Raw genomic sequence first — 23,742 nt, 5'->3', positions numbered from 1 at the left:
AATAAAAAGCATCAAAATGCCACTGGGTCTGCCGTGTATGTTTGCATTGGTGCCGAAACCCAGGAGGCGGCATGGCGGGTACTGACCAGAGCCAGGGAAGGGAAGAGCTGGCCGAGATGGTGGCCGAAATAGCGGCCACCCAGCGGAAGCAGGCGGCGGAGGTGCGTCGCCAGCAGGAAGAGCTGCAGGACCAGTCCGAGCGCCACCAGGAAAGGATTGGGGAGCTGGCGGCGCTGCTCTGGGCCTGGGCGCCACCCCCACAGGTGTGTCCCGAGGACAGTGAAGCGGTGGAGGAGCCGCGTGAGGCACCTCAGCAGCCGGAAGTGGCAGACGAGGTGCGCGGGGATCTGCGCCTGCCGGAGGAGGGGAAACAGCCGGGTGAAGGGCTGCTCCTGCCGGGAGCGGTGGATGAGCCACTCCAACCGGAGACGGCAGACGAGGCGCAAAAGGGTCTGCGCCGGCTGGGGGAGGAGGAGCTGCGCGAGGGGCTGCTCGAGCCGGAAGCAGGAGCAGGAGCAGCAGCAGCAGCGGAGCTGCGCGAGGGGCTGCTCGAGCCGGGAGTGGCGGCGGGGGGAGTAGCAGTGATGGAGGAGTCGCACGATGGGCTGCTCCGGCGGGGAGCGACGGTGGTGACGGAGGGGCCGCGCAAGGAGCTGGAGGTCCCCGTGCCAAGGGAGCCTGCTCAAGTGGAACGGGCGAGCGAGGCGTGCGCCACGCTTGAGATCGCCGTGCTCGCCAGACCGGCCTCACCACCACCACCACCAGAGGCCAGTACACGCCACACCTCTGCCCAGCCACCTGTGAGCTGGGGCTCACTACTGTGCCGGCCACGCCGGGTGCACCTGCCACGCGTCCGACCTCCGAACCAGCTTGGCCTGCGCCGCTGGATTCGCGGGCGGCCACCTGAACTCGCACCTCCCCGTCGCTTGGCCTGGGGGCGCCAGCTGTCCGGGCTGATTCCCTCTCCCGGTGGGGGAGTAGGTTCGACCGGATGGCTCCCCGGCCTCAATCGGGCGATGGGGGTATGTAGTGGGGCGTGGTCTGCGGTGCCGTGCAGGGAGGGCGGACGCACCTGCATGGCATCCTTAATCACGCCCGCCTAGTTAAAAACACGGGGACTCAGGGGTTTGGGTGTGTTGTGGTGTGACGTGAATTAAATAAAGATGGCTCTGAACGTTGCTCCGTGGTCCCGCCGTGCCTTATTCACGCCACATTCATCCTATTGACTACTCTTTTCAATTAACTTTAATGTATTTGAGCTAGACCTAGCATAATAATGGGGGCTTGTCCGGGATCGGACATCTGGACTGCCCAAAACAATTCTCATAGATCTATATTATGTTAGCTGAAAGACATAGTCCCCAAGCATATAAGTTATACAATGATTATGGTTTAATCGTACCTGGATGCTTTTCTCACAGTCAGTCTGTTGATGCAGCAGCAGCTCGCTCTCTAGCAGGAAGCGTTTTCCACAGTTATTGCAGATTTGCATGCGGTTGTGAGTGACGTTCATGTGTTTTTCTAGATACCAGCGATTGTTGAAGATGCGAGGACACTTTTTACATGGGTAATGTTGCTTCTCCTCCAGCCTCACTTTTTGGCCCAGGCCCTCCAGGTCCAACGCCCTCTTCCCACCCTGCCGCTGGTTGGCCAGCGTGGCCTCTGCAAGCGTCTGCCGCAGAGAGGCAGTGGTACCAGCCATAGCCAAGGCTCTGGTGCCCCGACGAGGTCGATCCATCATAGCTGGCTGCTCCAAGCCTGGAATGTTGAGGGTGTTTTCCTCTTCTTCTTCATCCTCCTCCTCATCTTCCTCTTCACTACTTTGCCCCAATATGTCACCCCTCTTCAAATCTTCCACATCCTCTTCTCCATCTGTATCATCGTTCTCCACTTCATTATCCTCATCGCCCTCTGAATCTTGCTGGTTGTTACGGCAGCGGCCAAACATGGTGGAAGTCTCTGTAGAAGTGGCCGATTTGCCCTCTGATCCCTTTGAGACGTTAAGAGTCTGGTTATTAAGGTTGACTTCGACGATGATCTGATCTCTGTTGAAGGAGGCGTGGCCATCTGCTGTCTTTGACTCCTCTCCATTTCCTTCCACTTTACACAAACTAGCCACACCTGTGCTGGCCCCGCTTCCCAAGCCTTCTTCCTTCTGGTAGTACTGCTTTGCCTGAGAAGCCGTCTTGCCTGTCTCTTCTACTCTGACAGAAAAAGGGCTGTTTCCTTCTCTCGTGTACACCCTGCCGAGCTCTGACTCCTGTTTGATCTCACGGTACATCTGGCTAGGGGGCATCGCTACAGAAGCCGGCTCACTGCTGGCATGCCCTTCTTGATTGGCCATATCTGTGCAGGTGGTTCTCAGCGAGTGGCTGCTGATAAGGTCGTGACAGGAGGCTGCGATGTCGCTCATCTGAAGCAGGGTAGCGGCGTTGAGCACGTCGCGGACAGTGCGGCTGCTCACCAACAGTTTGGAGGTGTAAATGAAGTTGAGGATTTGCTGAAGGCCCTGAGAGGTCAGGGCATCCAGCGACAGGTCCACCCGCCGCAGCTGTTTGCTTTGGGCAAAAAGCGAGTGGAAGAAAGGGCTGTAAGCTGCCAGCACACCCTTGTGGGCCGGAAAGGTGCTGTGCTGACGCACAAGAACAATGTCAACGTCACACAGGTCAGGCTGGAAGAGGCGCTGCTCATTCAGCCTGTCCATCAAACAGGTAAAGTGCAGAGCCACATCCTCCACTAGAGAGAACTCAGCAGAGGGGAAGTCTGTTGTTTTCTCCACTATGAGCTGTAAGAGAAAGTGAAAGGAAGAAGTGAGACAGAAAAATGTGTCATAATCATTCAAAAGCCAATAAATATTATAGTAAAGAAGCTCTTTAAACTTCACCATCAAAACTACCACGACAGTGTCCCCTTCAGTTACTGTTCTGGAGCTTTTCATCATAATACATTACCTTAATCTGAGTGAGTCTGCTCAGTTAACATACAATTGTGGATTTAAGCCAAGAAGGACAAGTCCTTTAAGTGCCCAGGTTTCCTTATGCAAATATGCTGAGTTGTGTTCACTAAGGTAACTTTAGAAAGGCTGCTGGATTGCTCAGTGGTGTGGAGAAACCCCGTGAGGCCTCTGTAACTTAGGCTGGCTCAATAGGGATTTGTGTTTTCATAAAACCTCCTTTGAAAGACGGTTTCTCCTTTTAGAGGATCAATACGAGCATCTCCTCACCCGCAGAACTCAAAGTCAATCATTAATGGGATCGTTTAAAACTCAAGGTTGAGACAGTTTTTGAAATGTAGCTATAGGTCACTTCATCAGTTCATTGGGTGTATTTTCTTATTGAGTTGTAAAAACATATACAAACACAGAGGGCAAATGATCTGAGCAGATAAATGCTCTTGTATTTGGTACTGGTAGATGTTTTAAATGTAGATAAACCATAATAAATGGACGTTTTTGGCCAAATGATCTCTCTCAAAATAAGAAGAAATGTAACAAGAGCTACAATTATGCTGAAATAAACTTTTATGTTTTTACTGTGACGTATGGCACAAATTCACCCGCCGCATCTAAGAAGCAAGACACAAGTCAGTGAAAAATCAAAAGGTGTAACACTCAGCGCTCTGTGCAAGGTCCTCAACTTCCCAAGGTGGGTTTATTTTAGCACAGGAAGGGCAGGGTTTCGATCCAGACGGGATGTGAGTGGGGACAGAACAGCAAACACCGCGCACACACTCTAACACACACGGATATGTGATGTGCATCCATGCAAAGACAGCAGAAATGCGCGCGCACACACAGCCGAACACAACAAACACAAACAGAGTGTCTGGCCTCTTCTGCAAGGACTGACTGCTCTGTGCATTGGTATTCAATGCCATTTCCCCCCTATTAGCCGGCTCTCTCAGCACACCCACTCACAACACTGTCCCAGAGGAATGACGAATTATGCACACGACAAAACACGTCCGGAGAAATAATTAGGGAAACCATGCTGAATAAATACTAACTAACCCTTCAAACAATTAATGGAAATTATAATTCAGGGCACCTTTTGAAGGTAGAATAGGATAAGTATTGATACAAGCCTTGTTTTGGTTAACACACTGCCAGAGACGATACAGCAGCAAGCCCCAATTACACTTCTACACCTCTCATTTTTGAGTATTTTCAGCTGCATGTGCAGAGCGAAACATGTAACAAAGAAAAGAAGGAAATACATTTTATTCATAATGCATTTCATTGTCAGACAATAACAACTATGGTATTTAAGTAACAGACAGACTTTTAATGGGCATGAATCACACTTCATGTCTCCTACAATGTTTGTGCGTCTCCTTTATTGTAAAAGTACTTTGTTTTCCTTGCTTCACGACATATTTTATTCCTAAGATCATTGAAAATGACTTTTCATTGTGCAGCCTGAAAAATGGATTTGCATTGGGGCCTAACCTTGAAAATCTGCTCTGTTTGAAGAATTCAATTATGGAGTGTTAGATTTATTCATAGTTTTGAGCTGCTAAATTGGACTCTGAGCTAGAGGAGAGGAGATCGGGTTATCTCTCTCCATGCAAGGCTACAGACATCGCCCAAGGGCAAAACGCAGCAGCCTTAATCAGATCAAGTATAAGTTGCAGACTGGAAGTTATGTTCCTATGGTGATAACGATCGGCTTCTTCTTCTGGGATTCAAACAGGACAATGTGGTCAAAGATTTAATTCTAGAAGAGGAGCACCAATACATTCAAATACATCCACGACTGAAAATAAAAGAACCAACAGCATCTTTTAATTTAAAGATTGCGTTTATTCTCTATAACTATATTTTGAATTATAAGGCAGAACATACCGTTTTCCACATTGACTCACAAAAAGTGAGCGTACGACCGCTTAGGTTTGTTACCTAGGATGTGAACTTGCTTTAAAATGTTGAATGAGATATTATGGACTAATGTGTGGATTTTATTTATACTTACACTCATCTGGCTAAAAATGTGGCCGTCAGTATAGCAGAAGACCAAGCTACTCTTTTAAGGTCTGTGGTCCATCTTTAAGTAGCCTCCAAATGTACATTTAAGGTTTGATTGTACTGCCAGTGCAATAAAAAACACACAATGCAACATGATCAGGCATGGATTGACCTCCCCAGAGCTCTGATCTCAACATTATTGAAGCAGTGTAGGATCATTTTGACAGGAATCAGGAGAAAAGGCAGCCAACAGAAGAAGAAGAGCTTAGAAAGCTGTCAGTAAAAATCTGAGTTCATTCCTGGAACTCCTTAAAGAAATGACAACAAAGATTCCCTAACAGAGTTCAGGCTGTGTTGAAGAATAAAGGCGGTCTGACCAAATGTTGATTCACCATCTCTGTTTTCTTTAAGCACTGAGCCGCTCTACGTTTACAACACCTCCTTAACTTCCTATCATACTTCTATTAGTAATAAAAGGAAACCTTAACAGCAGTAATTATGGCAGCAGGTCAGCCCAGGTGGGAGGTAACAAAGCACCATGGAGATTTGTTTCACCGCTTTCATAACCGTTAAGCCCAAAACAAAACACTAGAAAGTCAAAAAGAGATCCTAGCCAACTCAAGGAGTTGGTATAATTTACCTAGCTAGCTACTAGTGATAAAGTCTTTCATCTGTAGTAACTGGTTGTGCATAACTTCATCATTCTGCAGGTGGATGTCTACATGTTTTATTAAAAGTTCCTAGATGACAGAGAGGTTTAAATCAGCGAACAAATCCATTATTTTCATCTTGACAGATGCTTTTAAATTATTTAATCTATCTGCCAATAGCTGTAGTTACGACACGGCTGCCGTGGATGTCACACCGTGTGTCAAAGACAAAGTTATCTGTCACATTTCAACACACTGTATCCAAACAAATTCACTGAGTGCTTTGAATTGAAAGACTCATCTGACTCCCCTGATCCCTGTCTGCCATTAGCTCCCTCGCTCACCCCCCTTTTCTCTCCGTCTCACTCCTTTCCTTGGAAATGTCAGCGAGAGAGCTTGTTTGCTGTCATTAGAGAGAGAGCCACCTTTAACCAGCCTCTCAGTCAGATGTCTCCCAATACATTATTCATATGTGGCCTGACCTGCGAAAAACACACCGCCAGGGGGATTTACTGACGCGCCCAACACGAGGCGTCATTTAAACCGGCTTCAATCAAAGCTCTGCGCACCCTTTACACGCAGCTTATTTCATCTTCTGCCAAACACAACAATCTGAGAGGATCCTTTTGCACTGTAGAGGTCTTTGCACAGGGGTGGACTTTTCATGTTCCCCGGGGGCCACATGAGAAACTGGCAATGTTGTGGAGGGCTGCATCAATAAGCTTATAAAGATAGTATTAATAATGAGTTTAGCTCATTGATGCACACCTCCACAACATTCCTAGTTTCTCATGTGGCCCCTTGGAAAAATTATTATCCCACCCATGGCTTAGCAGGTCTGTCTTTTGCAAGGTTGCTCTCAGGGCTGATGCATTTTAGCCCCATAGAAGCAATAAAGCATGTTTTTTGTTGTTGGCATAGGTTAATAAGGTAACACTCCATCCACTGAAGACTTACTTGGGATATTTAACTCAACCACAGCTGTACTGTTATTGTACACCTATTATTTCACAGTACTTCCCATTTAAAGATTACACTAATTGACCTGATGGAGGATTTAGAATGACTGTAAATGTCAAAATCTGAAAGGCAACAGATTATACAAATCCACAGCCAGCTACTGTTTAATGGTCATAATGGGATGCTGTATTAAAGAAAACATAATTCACCCAAGTATGTGTGCATGTGTCAAACTGCCAGTAGCAATGCTTTAATAGAAACTGGTGGTTTTAAACGTCTTTATTATTAATTTTATTTTGATAAAGAGGTGATGGAATAGGAACTGGGTCACGTTGGACCAAAAGGTGCCTGCATCTTTCATGAGAGCATTGTTTTAAAAACCAATTATTGTTGTCAAATTAATGTTGCTTTAATTATTTATCTTCATACAGAAGTCAAACTCTAAGGTGCAAGTCAAGCCCACAGTTAATATGTCAGTCAAAGTGATTAAAAAAAATCAGAAGTGTTGAATCCTCACCCGGCTCAGCCACGTCAGAGCCAATGGTCTGCTCTTGGCAGCGCCTCGGCAGCTGGACCTGAGCCAGACAGAGCTGAGCGTGAGGATGAAACCCTTCTTTCTAATCTGACTTTCTCTGGTGAGAATGCTCCTTCTCTCCCACACCTTTTCACGGATAGTCTGGGTGGATTTACTGCTCTATAAAGTCTCGATCACTGCGTGGTCTGACTACAGGCTGCGACTGCTCCGTGACCTCTGCAGAGCTGCCATTTTAAAGGTTCCCCAGTCCGATTCAGGCAACGCAGATGATGTTTATCTGTTAAAAACAATCGCGAGGCCACTAGCAGGGGGAGCGCATGCATGTCTTAATCCGTATCCACAGTAAAACTCAGTGTTGTTCACCCCTTTTAACATTTTTGGTTGTGTTAAAACAAAGCAGAGACGTGTGCTTTCCTCCAGAAATCTACATAATTCAGTCAGTGTTTTGCACACACACCTTGAATTACGAGGAGAGAGGCAAACAACATCTACCCTGGCTGTCTTGTTTGCTTGCTGACCGGTGAGCCATTAGCAGGGGCCAATGTCAGAGCATAGCACCGAGTCACGGATGCATCAATAGTGCGAGGGAGGGCAGGTTGTATTCAGGCAGGAGGGAGTCCCAGGGGGAAAACACTGCAGGGGGTTAAAGCTTTCTCTCAGTCTGCCCACAGACTGCTTCGACTGAACTCAGTGTCCTCTTACATCAGCTTCTTCATCGTTTCAAAAGGGACTAGTCTGGCTAGAGCAAAAATGACCACTACTGTGTATCTGTTATTGTACTATCTTACTGAATACCTGTTTCACCAGTTAAATCACAACCATGTCTGAGCGCTGTGGCTCACATTAGTAATAAGCATGTAAAGCTAGCTTTGCAAAATTACATACAATTCAATACATGTAGTCTCTGGACTCTTTATTAGGTACACCTTACTGGTACTGGTTTGGGCCGATCAATCACCAATTTTAGTGAAACCCTTGCAAATTCTAGTTTCCCGTTCTCAGCTGACAGGAGTGCTCCAGTGTGCTGCAGCTTCAAGGTTGTGTGTTCAGAGATGCTCTTCTGTGTACCTTGTTTGTAACAAGCGGTTATTTGAGTTACTGTTGCCTCCCTATCAGCTCGAAGGAGTCTCCTCTGACCTCTGTCTCAACAAGGCGTTTTCTCCAAGAGAGCCGCCGCTCCCAGAATGTTTCCTAATTTTTGGAATTTTTCTGTCCAAACTTCTTAGTTTAAAGCTCATGTTGTCCATGTCTGCATGCCTAAATATGCTGGGCTGCTGCCATGTGATTGGCTGATTAGATATTAGCAGTTAGCTGTGCCTCACTGGATATTTTGTCTTTTTTAGGCAATTCTCTGCAAACAATAGAGATGGCCGTGTGGGAAAATCCCAGCCAATTAGCAGTTTCTGAAATACTCAGACCAACAACAGCTGTGTCACATTCAGAGTCACTTTAATCACCTTTCCTCCTGATTCTCATGCTCAGTTTGAACGTCAGCAGGTCGTCCTGACCATGTCTGCACGCCTAAAGACACAAGGATGCTGCCATGTCCCTGGCAGATTAGATATTTGTGTTTACAAGGAGCTGAAGTGGCTGGTGACTGTATTAGCAAAGGATATTATTGAGCATTTATTTTCAATGGGAATATTACTGTTGCCTTAGACAATCTATTTGTAGATGGTCATTACTTTTTGTCAGTGTTTCAGACACGAATTGGAAGAAAAGAGATCAACAGAAAATTGATCAACAGCAAAGAAATAATAACTGACTGTTTGAGAATTTTCACAGCATAAAAAAGGGAAAAACTTGATGTTCCAGCATTTTAAATGTGATGATACTACATCATCTCATGTGCAGCTGGATGCTGGATCGCAATTTTTTGTGCAATTTGTCTCTTTTTAAGAGCCATAATTGACACAATACATGATTACTTGCGGTTTTTGTCCCAGTACAACATTAAAATCATATTCATATTAAAATGCTAAATAACTTTAATCTGCAGACTTGGAGAAAGTGCCAGAGGACGTTTTTCCAGTCCGACTCACACACAAAATAGAGAGCTCCAGGTTGCGGCACAGACCTTCTTTGTAGAAATAAAATCCAAAATCAAAGTTAACTGCACTCTCACTTTGTCTCACTCTGCAGTAACGCCTCGACAAAGCTATCTGGCATCTCTTTGACACTGTATTGCATGATTCTTGTACTTCAAATAACAGTGACTGAGACAAACAGATCAAGTGTGAGCCGGGCCACAAACAACTGTTGAACAACAGAAATTACTGCTACAAAAACACAAGCGTCCATACGCAAAATGTGATCCTGGCCACCTGAATATATCAGTTTTGGATTTTATCTTGACCTAAAAGAACAAAAAACAAACAAATCAAAAAAACAATGTGAAATGTGATTGTGTTTTTGATGTTTTTGACATTTTAACGTGGCCCTAATTCAAATAACAGAGATATAATTCATCAGATCACAAAGCTGCTGCCAATGACAATGATTTAGAGTGTTTCTGCTAATCTCAGCAGGATTTCACTACAAATCTCACAAAAAGCTCATTGAAGGGATCTACAAATAAGTGCATGCTAAACTCTCCATATGCACGGTGAAGTCTCTCCATTTGTACATGAGCATCAGGGATGCAGGAGATCTGCCAGCCATCCGCGTGCATGACGACAGCAATCCCATGAGCTCATTCCTGGCTCCTTTGTCGCCCACTAGGACGATAGACGGCTGTGGGGTCTGACATGCCACTTCCACCCGCAGAGCACATCAACCTGCACTAAAAAGCACACTCAGCAGCCCTCTTCACAGCCAGGCTTCCTGCTGAGGGGTCCGGCGCACGACTCGACGTGACTGACACCCAGAGGAAGGAGAGTGGGCACAGTGTCAGGGCAGATCTCACTCACTGGCACGGAGATGGCAGGAGAGCAGTGCCCACCCCCTACACTCTTATCCCTGAGTCATCGTCAGTTGGGAGCATAGCATGACAGGCCTGATTATAAAGTCCCCACAGACGGATCACCCACTTTTTAGCAGCAAGTTCAGTCTCCCAGTAACGTCAGACGCTTGTACGTGGCGGGAAAATAATCAGCTCACGAGTAAACAAAACCAAACAGAACGGGACAAGGGCATGTCATTTCTGGCAGAGTCCAATCAGACAGCCATTAAAAAGTCATCAGGGTAATGACTGACACTGTGTCCTCTGTGTGCTCACCAGACCGGTCCCTGCTGCTGACGCCAAACAACAGGTTTAGTCCCAGAGATGCTGATCAGGAGAGGTGAATTCTGACTCTCTGGGCGAATATCCTGGCAGGGCTTAATCCTCTGGTGAAATCTGCTCGTGATACGTGGAAAGTACGGACAGAAAGTTGCCGCAAAACTGTCAGCTTGTGGATAGATTATTGAATAGGTCTACCAACACAAACTGTATAAAAAAGATGGAAGTAGCCACTGTATCACCCATTCATTTATGAGTTCCTGTTTCTGCACAAGCGTGGGGTCGATAAAACCGAGAGAAACCGCTCGCTCGTACAGTTGCTTTTTATTTATAAGTTGCCCCACCCTATAGCAAACCCTGCTTTATTGTCTTATGACTGCCACCAAGAACCACGATTTAACAAAAAAAATATCACATTGTAATCAATAAGACTTAAAACAAGCAAGTGAGCCAATTTACTGGGAGACTTTTTAATGTGGATGTGTACCAACTTAGGTGAGAGTAATTTTCCCAGAGATTTCAATACGACGCTTATGTTTGTAATCAGATTTTTACAATCAAGTTAGCGCCTTTAACTCTATCAATCAGGAAACTCTGTGAAGTTACACATTTTGCTGTTACTCTGAAGCAGAAGGCAGAAGACTTTAGCAGTCCAATAGTTCGACATGACCACAATGATTTCACATCTTTTGTGAAGTTATCCTTTGCTAGAAGGCATTCAAAGCTGGAGAATCTGGCGCCAATTTGTTCATGTTTGCACTACACTGGTAGCTCACTGGTGCTGCCACTACCTGATTTTGAGTGTGCCTGCATCTGCGCCTTCTGCTTCCAGCCAACAAGGAAATCCTAGTTGGCTGGAAGCTTTCCTGGAAGCTTTACTTGTTAGCAAGGATAATAAGCTCTGCCAATCAGGAAGCTCTGATTGGCAGAGCTTATTAACTCAAAAGTTTGAGATACCCAACTTGAAACTTCGGGTTATTGATTGCGCTTTCCTTATTTTGTCTCAGTGGCAGAAAACAAGCTTCAACAGAGAATGCCCCCTACTGACCACGAGAAAGAATTCAGGTTTACGGCATTTTAGTATTAGCTTTTTTTTCAGACCCCAAGGCGCAGTCCACCGTTAGGCCCCCTAAGACCTGAAGTTGTGGACCTTATCTGAAGCCAAAAACTTTAAAGCTGTGTCTTTTTGTTAATAAATACACTTCAAACAACAACAAAGGGGCACAGAACAACTACTGATGCAAAATAACCATATGGGAAGCCAAATGATTAAAATGATCACCCAACAAAATAGCTGCAAACCACCAATGAATCACAAAGACGCACAAAAATGAATGTTATTCTCTGGTGTACGGCTCTTTGAGAGTGGTTTGGGCCTTTTACATGTCTGTGCCGTGGGCCTGCTGTCTTGCAATTCATCCTTGTGTCGAGTAGAAGATATCACGTCTGTCTGCAGTCTGCACTCCCTCCTCTGCTCTCTAAATCCAATCAGCACAGCGACCTGCCGCTGACCTTGAGACAGAAGAATATACAGTAGCGGATGCATGAGCACATCCAACCATGAGCCCGCAACTCTGCATGCATTCCTTCATTGTAAACATGCATTTGCTCCTACCTCAGTAAACAGGAAGTAAAGAAATTTGGCATAGGTGACGACACTGCAGAAATAAAGGTGAGGCTCGACTATAACCGGACTCCCGCTATCCCTTCATCAGACGTGTTGCTCTTGCACAAATGAGCCAGACTGATAATAGCACAAGTGACAAGGTCTTGCGTTTAACAAGCCCTGTGGTGATCGTTACAGTACTATGATAAAAAATGCAAATAAAAATCAGTGTTCAATGACTAAAGGGGAAGCCACAGCAGCGGGTAGCTCATTGCTAAGGTCACACATACGGCACGGTCACATGCACAGCCACATTAAAGTGGAGTTTAATACTCTCCAGGCAGGCGCTGTTTATCGGATAATAATGGCTGACAGTTACACCTTGTGATAGTAGACTAAGGGATTATGTATATAATGCAGAAAACTAGTTGTGAGTGTAGGCAGATTGGGAAAAAGTCAAAATCAGCCATCATAAACAATCAAACAGCTGTGTGGTCAGAAATATCAGAATATTAAAAACTACTCTCGGTACACAATATATAAAACAAAAACAAAAAATAATCTTTAGACAACATACTAATTAAGATGCAATGCAAACTTTTTTTTAAAGCTTTTTATGATACCTGCGCATGGAAACTACAGAAAATGTCAAATCTAAGGAAAGACTGGTAGTGTTAGTAATCCACCTATAAGCTATTTTCCAACCACATTTAAAGAACAATAGAAGATGATGGTGTTAAATTGCGATTTTACAAACTCAAAGCCAAAAACGATTCCAACCATTCCACCAAACTGCAGGGCAATCCTTAAAAAATACAAATATAACTGTCCTCCAATGAAAACTCTGACAGTTAATGGCAACACTACAACTATGAACCACAGGCTGCTTATGAAACCTGGTTATGGAAGGGCCTTAAGAGAACTTACTGGAAACTAAAAATAGCTACAACTTTTCTAACTTAAGTAAAGCTTTCAAAAGAAGAACAAACCACTATGACTTTGTCTCCAAAACACTAAGATACCAAGCTGGGCACTGAGATATCAGTGGAAGTTAAAATGGGGCCCAGCCATACTTTTGTGCAACACAAGACGGTGCGCAAAGTCAACGTAGCATCGAGCTGGCCCCAAGTCCAACATGACAGGAAGATAAAAACATCAGCATTAACTCGTAGAAAAGAAAGCATTGGAGTAGCGCTCCACTGCTGAAGACAACTCTTGGAGATTTAAGGAATGAAGGGTGAGCATGATGTTTAACTTGCAAAGTTTCTTCTGGTAGGACCAAAGCTCCAAATGTAGCAACAGCTTACAAAGACATCCAAATGTGTAAGATTACTCACAGTGCAGGGTGTCCACCAGAAGAAATGTTAAGCCCAGAGGCTTCAACATAGAAGATGAGGGCCATAATGTCGGAATTTATCAATGGAGAGCTACTGACTCACTGTGCAGCTAAAACAGAATAAGTGCAAAAGTATCTGCCCACATCTGTCCAGACTAGACGGGCAATAACACAAGAGTTTTATATATATAGTCCAGCAGGGGTGTAGGGTCTGGACAGAAGACTTGCTTGCCAGTGAATATCTGATTATATATGATTTGTTGGTATGGAGAAATTAAACAGTGTATTTGGTAATTAGACTCTGATGACCCATCATGGCAGAACCAAATTTCCAGAGTAATAACAAGAGTAATGATGTCAGCATTGAGGTATTGATGTAAAGAACAGAAGCTTAAAACCCAGGAAAGCAGGAAGATGAGTGATTACAGATCTCCTTATTGAACCTATGTATAAGCTTATTTTTTTCTATGGTTTATAAGGATCATAAATTAAGACATGCTTATTTTTTTGGAAGTGTTGCTTCTTGCTTTGATATGCAAGGCTGTACTGGCACTGATGGTTGGTGTTTCAAGGTAATTGCATGGTGCAAAATAGTTCAGTACGCATGTAATTTCTGGAACACTTTCCTCAGTCAGCATATTATGACTTCTGGATGATGCCATTAGTTACCGCACTAGGCAATGGCAAGAAAAGGTGAGTACATCAGTTGTAAACAACACCAGTGACATATAATTTGGGGCTTTTTTCAAAACATGTTCAGATTTTTATAAAGTTACAGTACTTAAAAAAAACAAAAGCAAACCCTAGTATGTTTCAACTTTCTCGCCCACACCGAAAAAGACACACAGCGCGGGTTTGAAAAACATGCGATCATTGAGGTTAACGACATCAACTCAAGCTAATTGGAGTCAGGAGTGAGCAACCTGGAGTACAATCAAGACGATAGCGGAGGTGTGAGGTAAAGCTCTCATAAGAAGCATCTGTGAACGTTGAACGAGAAGAGCTCCAATCAAAAACTCCTCATTTGCATACAGCTGGTAAAGGTCACACATGAACAGTTTAACTATTGACAGAACCACAGCCAAAGTGTCTAGAAATCCTTTCAGTTTAGTTCTAGGGTGAGCTTCCCTAAGAGCAGGCACTCCGCTGAGATGACTGACACATACTGCAGATTGCTCATTGAGGTGAATTAGAAAACCAGAGAAGCAGCTAACAACTTAAATGAACCACTGGAGGTAGTTAACACTGTTTGTAAATATGTCATGAGAAAATCACCGAACAGGCACGCTGTCTGTGGCAGGACACCACAGAGAAAGCTGCAGCTCTTTCCTAAACTCTGCTGAGAAAATGTTTTGAGGGCTAATGAAACGAGCTGTTCGTGAAGAACATCCAGCGCCGGATACAGCTTAATTACAAACATGAACACAGTCCCAGAGTGAACTACGATGGAGGGAGCATAGAGGTTTTCAGGGCTGCCAAGTCTATCAAGGTATCTTGCATAATAATATCAGGGTGGCTGCCTGCCCACTGAAGCTCAACAGAAGATGGATGAGGCGCACGAGTTAATATACCAAATTAAAAATCTACCTTTTGGAGAGGCCCAGTCAGAGCCAAGACTTTAACCTAATAGAGATGCTGTGGAATGACCCCAGGAGAGTTATTCACACCAGACATCCAAATAACACGTCTGAGCTGAGGCAGATGAATGGCTCAACATTCACCTGAACTGTGTGGTAGGTCTCATCAGCAGATCCTGCAGTGATTTGAGGTTATTAGAATATTCATCCATGGGTGGAGGAGTCAAACTAAATAGCCGGGGATTGGACCGGCAGGGCCTACGCCGTTGGCTCGCCCACTTTTGTTTCCTTCACTTAAGAAATATTGCAAAAAAAACAAACCTTTTCTGTCATTCAGTCATCTGGAACTTATACCTACTCCTGCATCCCTTCACTGACTTCCAGTGAAATTCAAAATCCACTTTAAAATCCTGTTACTAAAGATAAAGCTCTACATAGACAGGCCTTTAAGACCTTATCATTACAGACAGTCTCTCCGATCTAACCAGGGTCTCCTGACTTCCCCTCGCTCTGATTTTAAAACCACATGATCGTTCTCCTGAGGTTGTTGCGACCAACCTGTGGAACAGCCTTCCTCAGCCAGCTCCTCGGCTTACCTTTTATTAAATATTTGCTTGCATCTGTGCATGTTGTAATTCAGTTTAGTTTTTAGTTTAGTCTTTATTAGTCTCAGCGTTAGTTTTAGTCTTTTAATTGTTTTTGCATGTGTCTCAGCCCCAGGTATTACAAGAAAAACTTGTTGAAAGCAGATGAATCACAGTCTTGGAGACTTCCAGTCTCAATAAACATGTTCATCAATGCCTCAACAGGCAAGCTGTAACAAAACTAAATCTATTTTTCTCTATATTTTAAATAATTAGTTTAGATAGTTTTACAAGTTCACAAAATCATTTCAGTTTTTATTCAAAAACCTGGTTTTAATTTTAGTTTATTTTAGGTTTTTCACATCTAGTTGTAGTTTTTCGTTTAGTTTTAGTTCACTTTAATAACCGTGGGTCTGACGAGGATGCCTTCTTGGTGAGGTGTGCTGGGCATGTTTTAGTATGAGAAAGGCGCCCAGGGGTAGGCCGGAGGGATTAAATTTTTCGGCAGGCCAAGGAACGCTTTGGTATTCCCCGGATGAGCTGGAGGAGGGAGAGGACTGGGCTTCTCTGCTTAGGCTGTTGCCCCCGTGACATGGCCCTGCATAAGCAACAGAAAGTGGATGGATGGATTATCCAGTGGTTCACTTACTTGTCATTAAAGACACAAATGATTGTATTTTTACATTTCTGGCTTTAGGATAATGTCTTCTGTCAAACTGATGCGGGAACAGCAGATCTTCTGTTGGAAAAGTCCAAGTGCAAAGCTCAGTAATTAGAATCACTGTTAGTTGCAGGCACGAAGCCTCAAATCCAAAGAGGAAAAAGTCAAATGAACTCTATACAACTTTCATCAACAACCTGAAAGCTAAATGAGGTTTCAGGTAAAATGTACAGCGAGACGATTCCAGATATAGGATGAGGTAAATTCCAAATTACTTTACAGTTTGCTGCTGGTTATTCAGTTTCTCTTTCCACCACTTTAGCTAATTATTTTATTCCCTTTAGCCTATTAAAACATTTAACTTTCTTAACCACAGCATTCACTGCTGGCTGCAATTAATAAAGACAATATTATCAGCATTAACGCTGCTCTAATCCTAGACATCCAATCTCCCCTTCACACTGTTGCCCCCCCAACCCTCCCTCCCTCATCCTAATCTAGCAGTTTGGACTTGCCCCAGCTTTGCCCTGGTGGATCTCCACCAGCTTCCTTGATTGGATTTAAATACATTTCCATCTATATGTTAATGCAACCACAGGTGACAAGCCAATCTACAACTGATATGCGTTTACCCGAGCATGAAATTGGGGAGCACAAACAAAAATAAGGATGAGAACACGGCATGAGCAGCATCTTGGCGACGTACAGTACATTAAAATTTGACAGCGTGAGCGGGATTGCCTCGGCCGCACGATTTGCAAAGTCCTTTTAGCGTCCAGTCCTTTGAGAACTGGTCGATGACGGGTTTTATCGGTTTGGGGGAGGCTGGAGACAGTGCTTGCATTGCCCAATCAGAAGCGACGCTGAAAGAAGACATCAACCGCCGGTGGCTTGGAACTGAGATGACGAGCGGTTGGGATAATCAAAGGAGCTGGGTGAAAGGGGGGGGGAGGTGGGGTGATGAGGTTAGAGTGTCCGCACTGAAGCTCTGCCAGGAAGTTTGTGTCTGGGCCAATGAGCTGGGAGAGGAAGCGCTGAGTCAGGAACCCCGGCCAAGAGAGGGGCCTGTGGTGCTGGCATCTCCTCCTCGCACACACGTTACAATGGTTCGCACACCACCGCCCCACTGGAGTCATAACATGTGCACGACACGGGTGCACATGCGTGTATACACGCAGGGATGTGACGCCAAATACCTGTGGCACCAAATAACCCCAAAAAACTGCAGAGATATTTTAATTTCTAAAAAAGAAAAAAAGAAAATCAGGTCCGAAGAGACTAAATTTAAATTTGTCCATGTGAATGATACACTGGCTGAAAGATGCACCTTTGAAGTGATCTATTAGAGACAACAGATAACTCTGATGTGCAGCAGAGAGCAGGTGCAGACATACCCGAGGGTTATTACACAGGCTGAGACTCTGATATCTTCATTATCCCTTTCATAGCATGACACAAAAAGAGAGGAGGCAAACACAAGCCTCTAAGAGCTCCTTATCACAGGAATCTCTCTGCTGTGGCAAAATGCGCGTGCGTGCGTGTGCGTGTGTGTGTGTGTGTTCGCATTGGGCGTTGATGTGTTTGATGAGAAGGTCAGAGAGGACAGAGAAGGAGGGGGGGAAAAAGGTAGAGTAGGAGCATCAGCTTTCTATAGCTGCAACCAATAAGTGGACAGCAGGGAAATAATGAATGCAATCTTAAAGGAACACCAGCAGCAGTACAGTTAACGCATTTTGCAAATGTACACATTTGCTTTGTGAGATAAGAAAACATACGCTTGTTTTTATATAAAGCTACATCTAGCATGAAGTTAGTTCAGGGTCTCAAACATGGATTTGTGAGGCCACCGGTGAGAACAATGGTGCGATTCCCTGATGATGCCGGTAAAAGTTCATACTTTTGGCCCAGCTTCAGCTCACCATCTCATGGCTCATACTTTAATCAAGTTCTATCTTTTTCTAGATGCATTTATGCATCAAATTGTTCCTTTAAGGCTTAATCCTGAATAAGTAAATATTATATTAAGGCGGCACAAGGTTTTTAATTTAACTTGACCTTTTTCGTTTCAAATCAGTTCTGTGCATTATTTTCATTATTTATACTACTCTTAATACAGATAAGCAGCTAAAACGGATAATGATGTCATTCCCATTCAAAATCCAAACATTAATCTATGTCTATGACACATTTTTATGACTGCTAGATCAAGGATCCCTTCTTCTCTGCTTGGCAAGTGTCTGAAAACAGCACAAAAACTCATCTGCACTAAAGCTTCTCCTAAGTCTCTCTCGCTGACCTGAATTTTGCTAAAAGCTATAAGAACACTTTAGAAGCCCGCTCCGTTTTAAACTCTCTTAATATCTTTAAATGCAATGAAAGGCTAATAGAAATCCTCATATCGAGCATTAGGAAAATAAAAAGCTGTCTGGCTTCTTTGATAATGGAGTTCAATGTCTTTTTCTTTTTTTTTAATGCCATAGTGTTAAATTAGAGTAACTTTCCCCCCTTGGATACAAAGACAACAATACTGGGTGGCACTGCTGAGAATGAATAAATCCACGTCTTTATTTGAAAACGTAAAAAAATAAAACAACAACCTGAGTGTACTTCAAGCAAGCTGGTGCCACTTGAACCAACGAGAACAAAGGAAACCTTACATAAGCCCAGTGAGTTTGACCTTGCTGTCTGCACAGCCTTGTCCACTGTTCTTAATCTCAGGGGCATAAATTAGCAGCACCTACAGCATGCTCCGAGTTTCCAAGAGAGCGGAGAAGTCCGCGAGAGTTTGTTGCTGGGTCTCGGGGAATGACTGCACTTGTCACAAAGACTAAAGACAGCTCTCTCACTCAGCACCCAGAGACAGTGAAGCCTCAAAGTCAAGGGTGGGCAAGAATGCCCTGAATAGGCAGTTACGTAAAAAATCACAGCACCCTGGGAGGATAGAGAAGGAGCTGCTTAGGACCTCACAATGCTGACTGAGGCCAAACTGTATCACGGGGCCAGAAACGTACAGTATAAGTGTCTTTAGTGTGTGCGAAACTAAGGCAGATTTACATTTTCACAATAAATGAAGACAAAAAAGCCAAATAAAGTCTTTTCATTTGAATAGGAGGATCTCCATGCAAACGCCCTCTTCAGTGCAAAGTATATGGGGAAAAAAAAAAGACTCCAGCCATTCATTTTCAACAGTAAACCTGTCGGGGTGGAGCTGAAGTCTAACTAGGCTGAGATGGGAAGAGAGCAAGAGTGCACGCTGGACACGCAAATTAACAATCAGCAGCTAGTCTGACATGCACACCTTTGAACTGTGGGAGAAAAAGAAGCAGAACCAAACTAAACTCAGCGCAGGCACAAGGAGAGCACGCAAGCTGCACTCAGAAGCATCGCAGCCAAGCCAAACGAGCAGGATAGTACCCAGAAGCCTCTTGCTGTGAGGTGACAGCACTAACCACTGCACCTCAACAGGTTAAAGATCACTTTGCGGTAGCTTTGCACCTCTTGCGCCCATTCATATTTGTATTTTGCATCTTTTTTTTAGGATGTTTTATGTCCCTCTGTGGTTGATTTCTGTCTCTTTTTTTCCCCTTTCAACTAATCTTTGTGGTCACTTTCAATCTTTTTATTTATTACTGTGTCTCTGTACTAATTTTGAAAGTCCCTGTTGATTGTTTCCATCTGTCGTGTGTCACCTTACACATTTTGTCCCATAGGTGTAGCTTTTGTTATTGTCGTTTTCACTTTTTGCCCCTTCCACTGAGTTATTTTTCTATTTCTGGTCATCTGAACGACTTTATAATAATGTTAAGAGACACTTGCATAGTGAGGATCTGGTGCATGGGCCCCATGATACCGTGGGCACCTGTTGTCTTTGCTGCTAAACCCTTTGTGTAATCCAGCCATTCGGTATTGATTAAAATCAACATAAGCCCAGATTAACCCACCTTGGATATATCAACAATCTAATTTATGAAATAATCACCAAAACAATTAAAAGATTCACTCTGTCTGATCTCTGGTGCATTGCATTCGCCATGCACACTGTGCACTTGACCTCAGTTTATTCTTCTGCACTTGCAAAGAAAAAAAACGAGAAAAAAATAAAATAAATAAGTAGAACATAAATACAACATCAATCAGACCTCCCTCACCCTCTTTGCTCCCACCAGAAGCCACCCAGCGAGCACCAGGGCTAACCCCGCTGACCTGACCCAGATATTAACCCAAGCCTCCAGATGTGAACGCGTACTGGGATTACTCCACCGCTGCATCAAGCTCCACATGCTTTCCTAATGAGGCATCCTAAAATGACCCTGGAGACAGAGCGGACTGTCTGCCTCTGTACTGTCGGCCTCTATTCCCACAACTCAGCCTCTCCGTCACAATCACCCTCCGATCTGCTAACGCGTGGAGGAAAACACAACTTATCCACGCTGACAAGAGGACGAGGAGAGCATTAGTCAGTACAAATACGAATCAGTCGTCTCCCTAAAGCGACTGACCTCATGCAGCAGCCTAGAAAACTCGTCACAAGCCAATAAAATATTGCACATTTTCTGCTTCAGCTGGACTTTGTTTGCGTTATTTATTTATTTATAACCAGGCAGCTTCTTCTATCAGATCTCACTGGTGATGTTTTCCATCTCCACCTCTTTTCACCTCTACTTGAGTGTCAGCCGCAATCAAAATAAAGTTATGGAGACGAGAAGAGCGGCATCTCTCATGAAAGCCTCGCTAACTTGTCCTGCACCGGCTGTCTGGCTCGCTTGGAGAAGGAAGGGAAAGGTGGCACTTTCACTCGCACCAGTCACGACCTGAGTGCTTTGCAGAAGCGTCCGATATGAAGGAATTTAACTCCTTCTCCGCATCAATGTGGCTATTGTAGCCATCGCATTCTTTCAGAGGGGGTCTGCTTCGATCCACCCCCCACACCGCCACCACCAGCCCCCTCAACTTGTGCCATGTCGGCAAGTTACAAACTTCACCGCAAACGATACAAAGCACGAAACACGCGTGTGACAGCCAGCTGTAGGGGATCGCGACGACGCGCAAGTGTGGCAAGTTTGATCGGCCTGCTAAGTAGCTCAAATTTGCAAGAGATCAAGAAGGGACAGAGAGAGAGGGAGAGGGAAAAAAATAAACAAAAATGCAGCTCTGCTCTGTAGCCTACCATTTTGATCCAGCGTTTCGAGGCTCAAAGGAGTCCCAGAATAACTCCTTTCGCACCAGTTTCCCCCTCGCCATGAAAATGACCGTTGGATTGTCACATTTCTCCAGTTTTTTTTTTTTTTTTTGCCTTATCCTGAATCTTTTTTTCCCCCCCGTGCTGCTGTAGCATTCAGACAGACAAAAATGCAGAGGCTGCTTTTGCAGAAGGAATTGGTGATTGGAGCTCAGGGATCATATGGGCTTTTTTGTCAGACGTTTTTAAAGGGACACGGTACTGTTTAACGCTGGAGTTGCGAGACAGGCGCTTCTCTCTCTCTCTCTCCTCCTTTTGTACTGCACGTGAGCGTTTTAAAGCTAGGAGGAGGAATACAGACGCAGGCGTAGATGGCGCAAAGCCCCGGGTGCGCTTTCTCTCACTGTGCGCTCCTGTAACGGTGTGACGTCAGGGCGGGCAGACAGATGCGGAGGTCAGCGAGTTCACCGGTTTCCCATATTACAGAAGTCATCCTAACTTCATTTGGCGCCACACATGTGCGCTATCGTAACTTTCCTTTTTTTGAGTGCGTGCTAAGAGCGCAGAAATATGGTTATGTTATGCACATTGTGCAAAATGGTAACTAAGAGATAATCCACAAAATGTGCAAAATTTCAAGTAAAAATCCGCACTGCAATTCCCTCTTTACATAAGGGCCCCATTACCTGCTACTGGGGGCCAAGAATGGCTTTGAAACACTTAACGGAACCACATCGCCCATCTTTTATATACAAGAAGAACCCAGTGGTCTGCTCCCTTCAAAGGAAATAAACAGTCTCTCATTTTCATGCTAGTTTCAATTCCATCCAGGCACGACTGTGGACCTGCACAAGGCTGGAATGGGCTCCAAACCCTCACTCTGGAGCTCCATGCAAGATCTTTCATGAGAAAGGTGGCGGATCGGACCAAAATGGACCAGACTGATTCTTATATAGCACTTTTCTAATCTCCCAGAGTACTCAAAGCGCTGTATACAACATGGATAAACTCAAGTGCAAACTAACCAACATTCACACTCCGATGAACACATCAGAGGCTAACTTGGGATTAGTATCCTTGCCCAAGGATATTTGACTAGAGAAGCCAAGGATCAAACCACCAACCTTCCAAGCAGTAGCTGATCTGCTTTACCACCTGAGCCACAGCCACCCACAAGCTCCTCCTGTGGTCCCAAGAACACCATTAGTAACAGACTATATATTGAAATCCTGCAGCTCCCCTTGCTCAAGAAGCCCCATCTGAAGTTTGCCAGTAAACATCTAAATGAATAAGAGAAGGTTTAGGAGAAAACGTTATGGTCAGATGAAACCAAAATTGAGCTCTTTGGCACAAACTCAACCTGATGTTTGGAGGAAGAGAAATGTTGAGTATGATCCAAAGAACACTATCCACACAGTCCAGCACGGAGGTGGAAACATGCTTTGGGCTGTGTTTTTGCTAAGGGTACAGGGCGACTTTACCACACTGAGTGGTCAGAAAGGAGTGACTAAACACATTTTCTTATACAAGACAAGATTTCACCTTTCATGTTTTGTCCAACAAAAGTTGTATTTTCTCATGTTCGACTCACTGGAACTTCCTGACATCCCTGGAGTCCTGGGCTGAGGCTAGGTTTCCTCTGGTAAATCATGCTTGTCTCGAGGCCCCCTGTGAGATTCCTGCACCACAGCACCTCCTTTGAATATCCTGTCTGTAGAATCATAGCAAGGTGGGAAGAATTACAACATGGAGAAAGTCCCATACCTGTATTAATTCATGTTCAGGAGGCATAAACAAACACATTATGCTGTTTAGGTTGCTCAGGTAAACCAGGAATTCAACGTTTTAGACAAACCAAGAGAAAAGAACAAGCGATATAGCTTAATATATTATTTTCCTTTTGTTCTTTAACGCCTTTTAATCTGGGAGATGTCTTAGCTTTTCTATAACATTGAAAAATGACCGTTTTTTATGTAAAGGCAAAGGCAACAGTGACTCAAATAACCCCTCATCGCAACCAAAGTATGCAGAAGAGCATCTCTGAAAATACACTGAACCTTGAAGCAGCAGAGGACCACGCCCAGCACCACTCAAAGAACAGGAAACTGAAGCTACAGTTGACACAGACTCACCAAAATTGGACAAGATTGATTTTTTTTTTTTTTTAAATGATTGAGTCAGAATTTGTCATAAACAACATGGATCCATCCTGCATCATAATAACAGTTCAAGCTACTGGTGGTGGTGCTGTGATGTGTGATGGATATTTTTTTGGCACACTTTGAGCTCATTAGTACCAACCGACTGTACATAGTTTAAACGCCACATCCTTCCCTTTATGACCATAGTGTAGCTACATTCTCCAGGCTGTTTTGAGCACAATCTTGAACATGACAGTGGGTTCACTGTACTCAAATGACCTCCACAGTCACCAGATCTCAATCCAATAGAGCACCTTTGGGATGTGGTGA

General features: G+C 44.3%; 1 protein-coding gene across 1 annotated transcript in view; it reads right to left on the bottom strand.

Annotated features, from left to right (window-relative positions):
• Positions 1-21,459, bottom strand: part of zbtb47b (zinc finger and BTB domain containing 47b) — a 33,785-nt gene extending 12,326 nt beyond the window's left edge. Inside the window, exons 1-2 of the mRNA XM_004546739.5 lie at positions 21,260-21,459; positions 1,403-2,785 (exon numbers count right to left, since the gene is read on the bottom strand). Coding sequence (XP_004546796.2) covers positions 1,403-2,785; positions 21,260-21,262 — 1,386 coding nt within the window. The 5' untranslated portion in view covers positions 21,263-21,459. The remainder of the gene's footprint in view (positions 1-1,402; positions 2,786-21,259) is intronic.
• Positions 21,460-23,742: the final 2,283 nt, after the last annotated feature.

This window comes from Maylandia zebra, linkage group LG9 (assembly GCF_041146795.1).
Source record: "Maylandia zebra isolate NMK-2024a linkage group LG9, Mzebra_GT3a, whole genome shotgun sequence".
NCBI lineage: Eukaryota > Metazoa > Chordata > Actinopteri > Cichliformes > Cichlidae > Maylandia > Maylandia zebra.
Note: the sequence above shows the minus strand (reverse complement) of the source record. Positions and strands in the feature narration are given on the sequence as shown.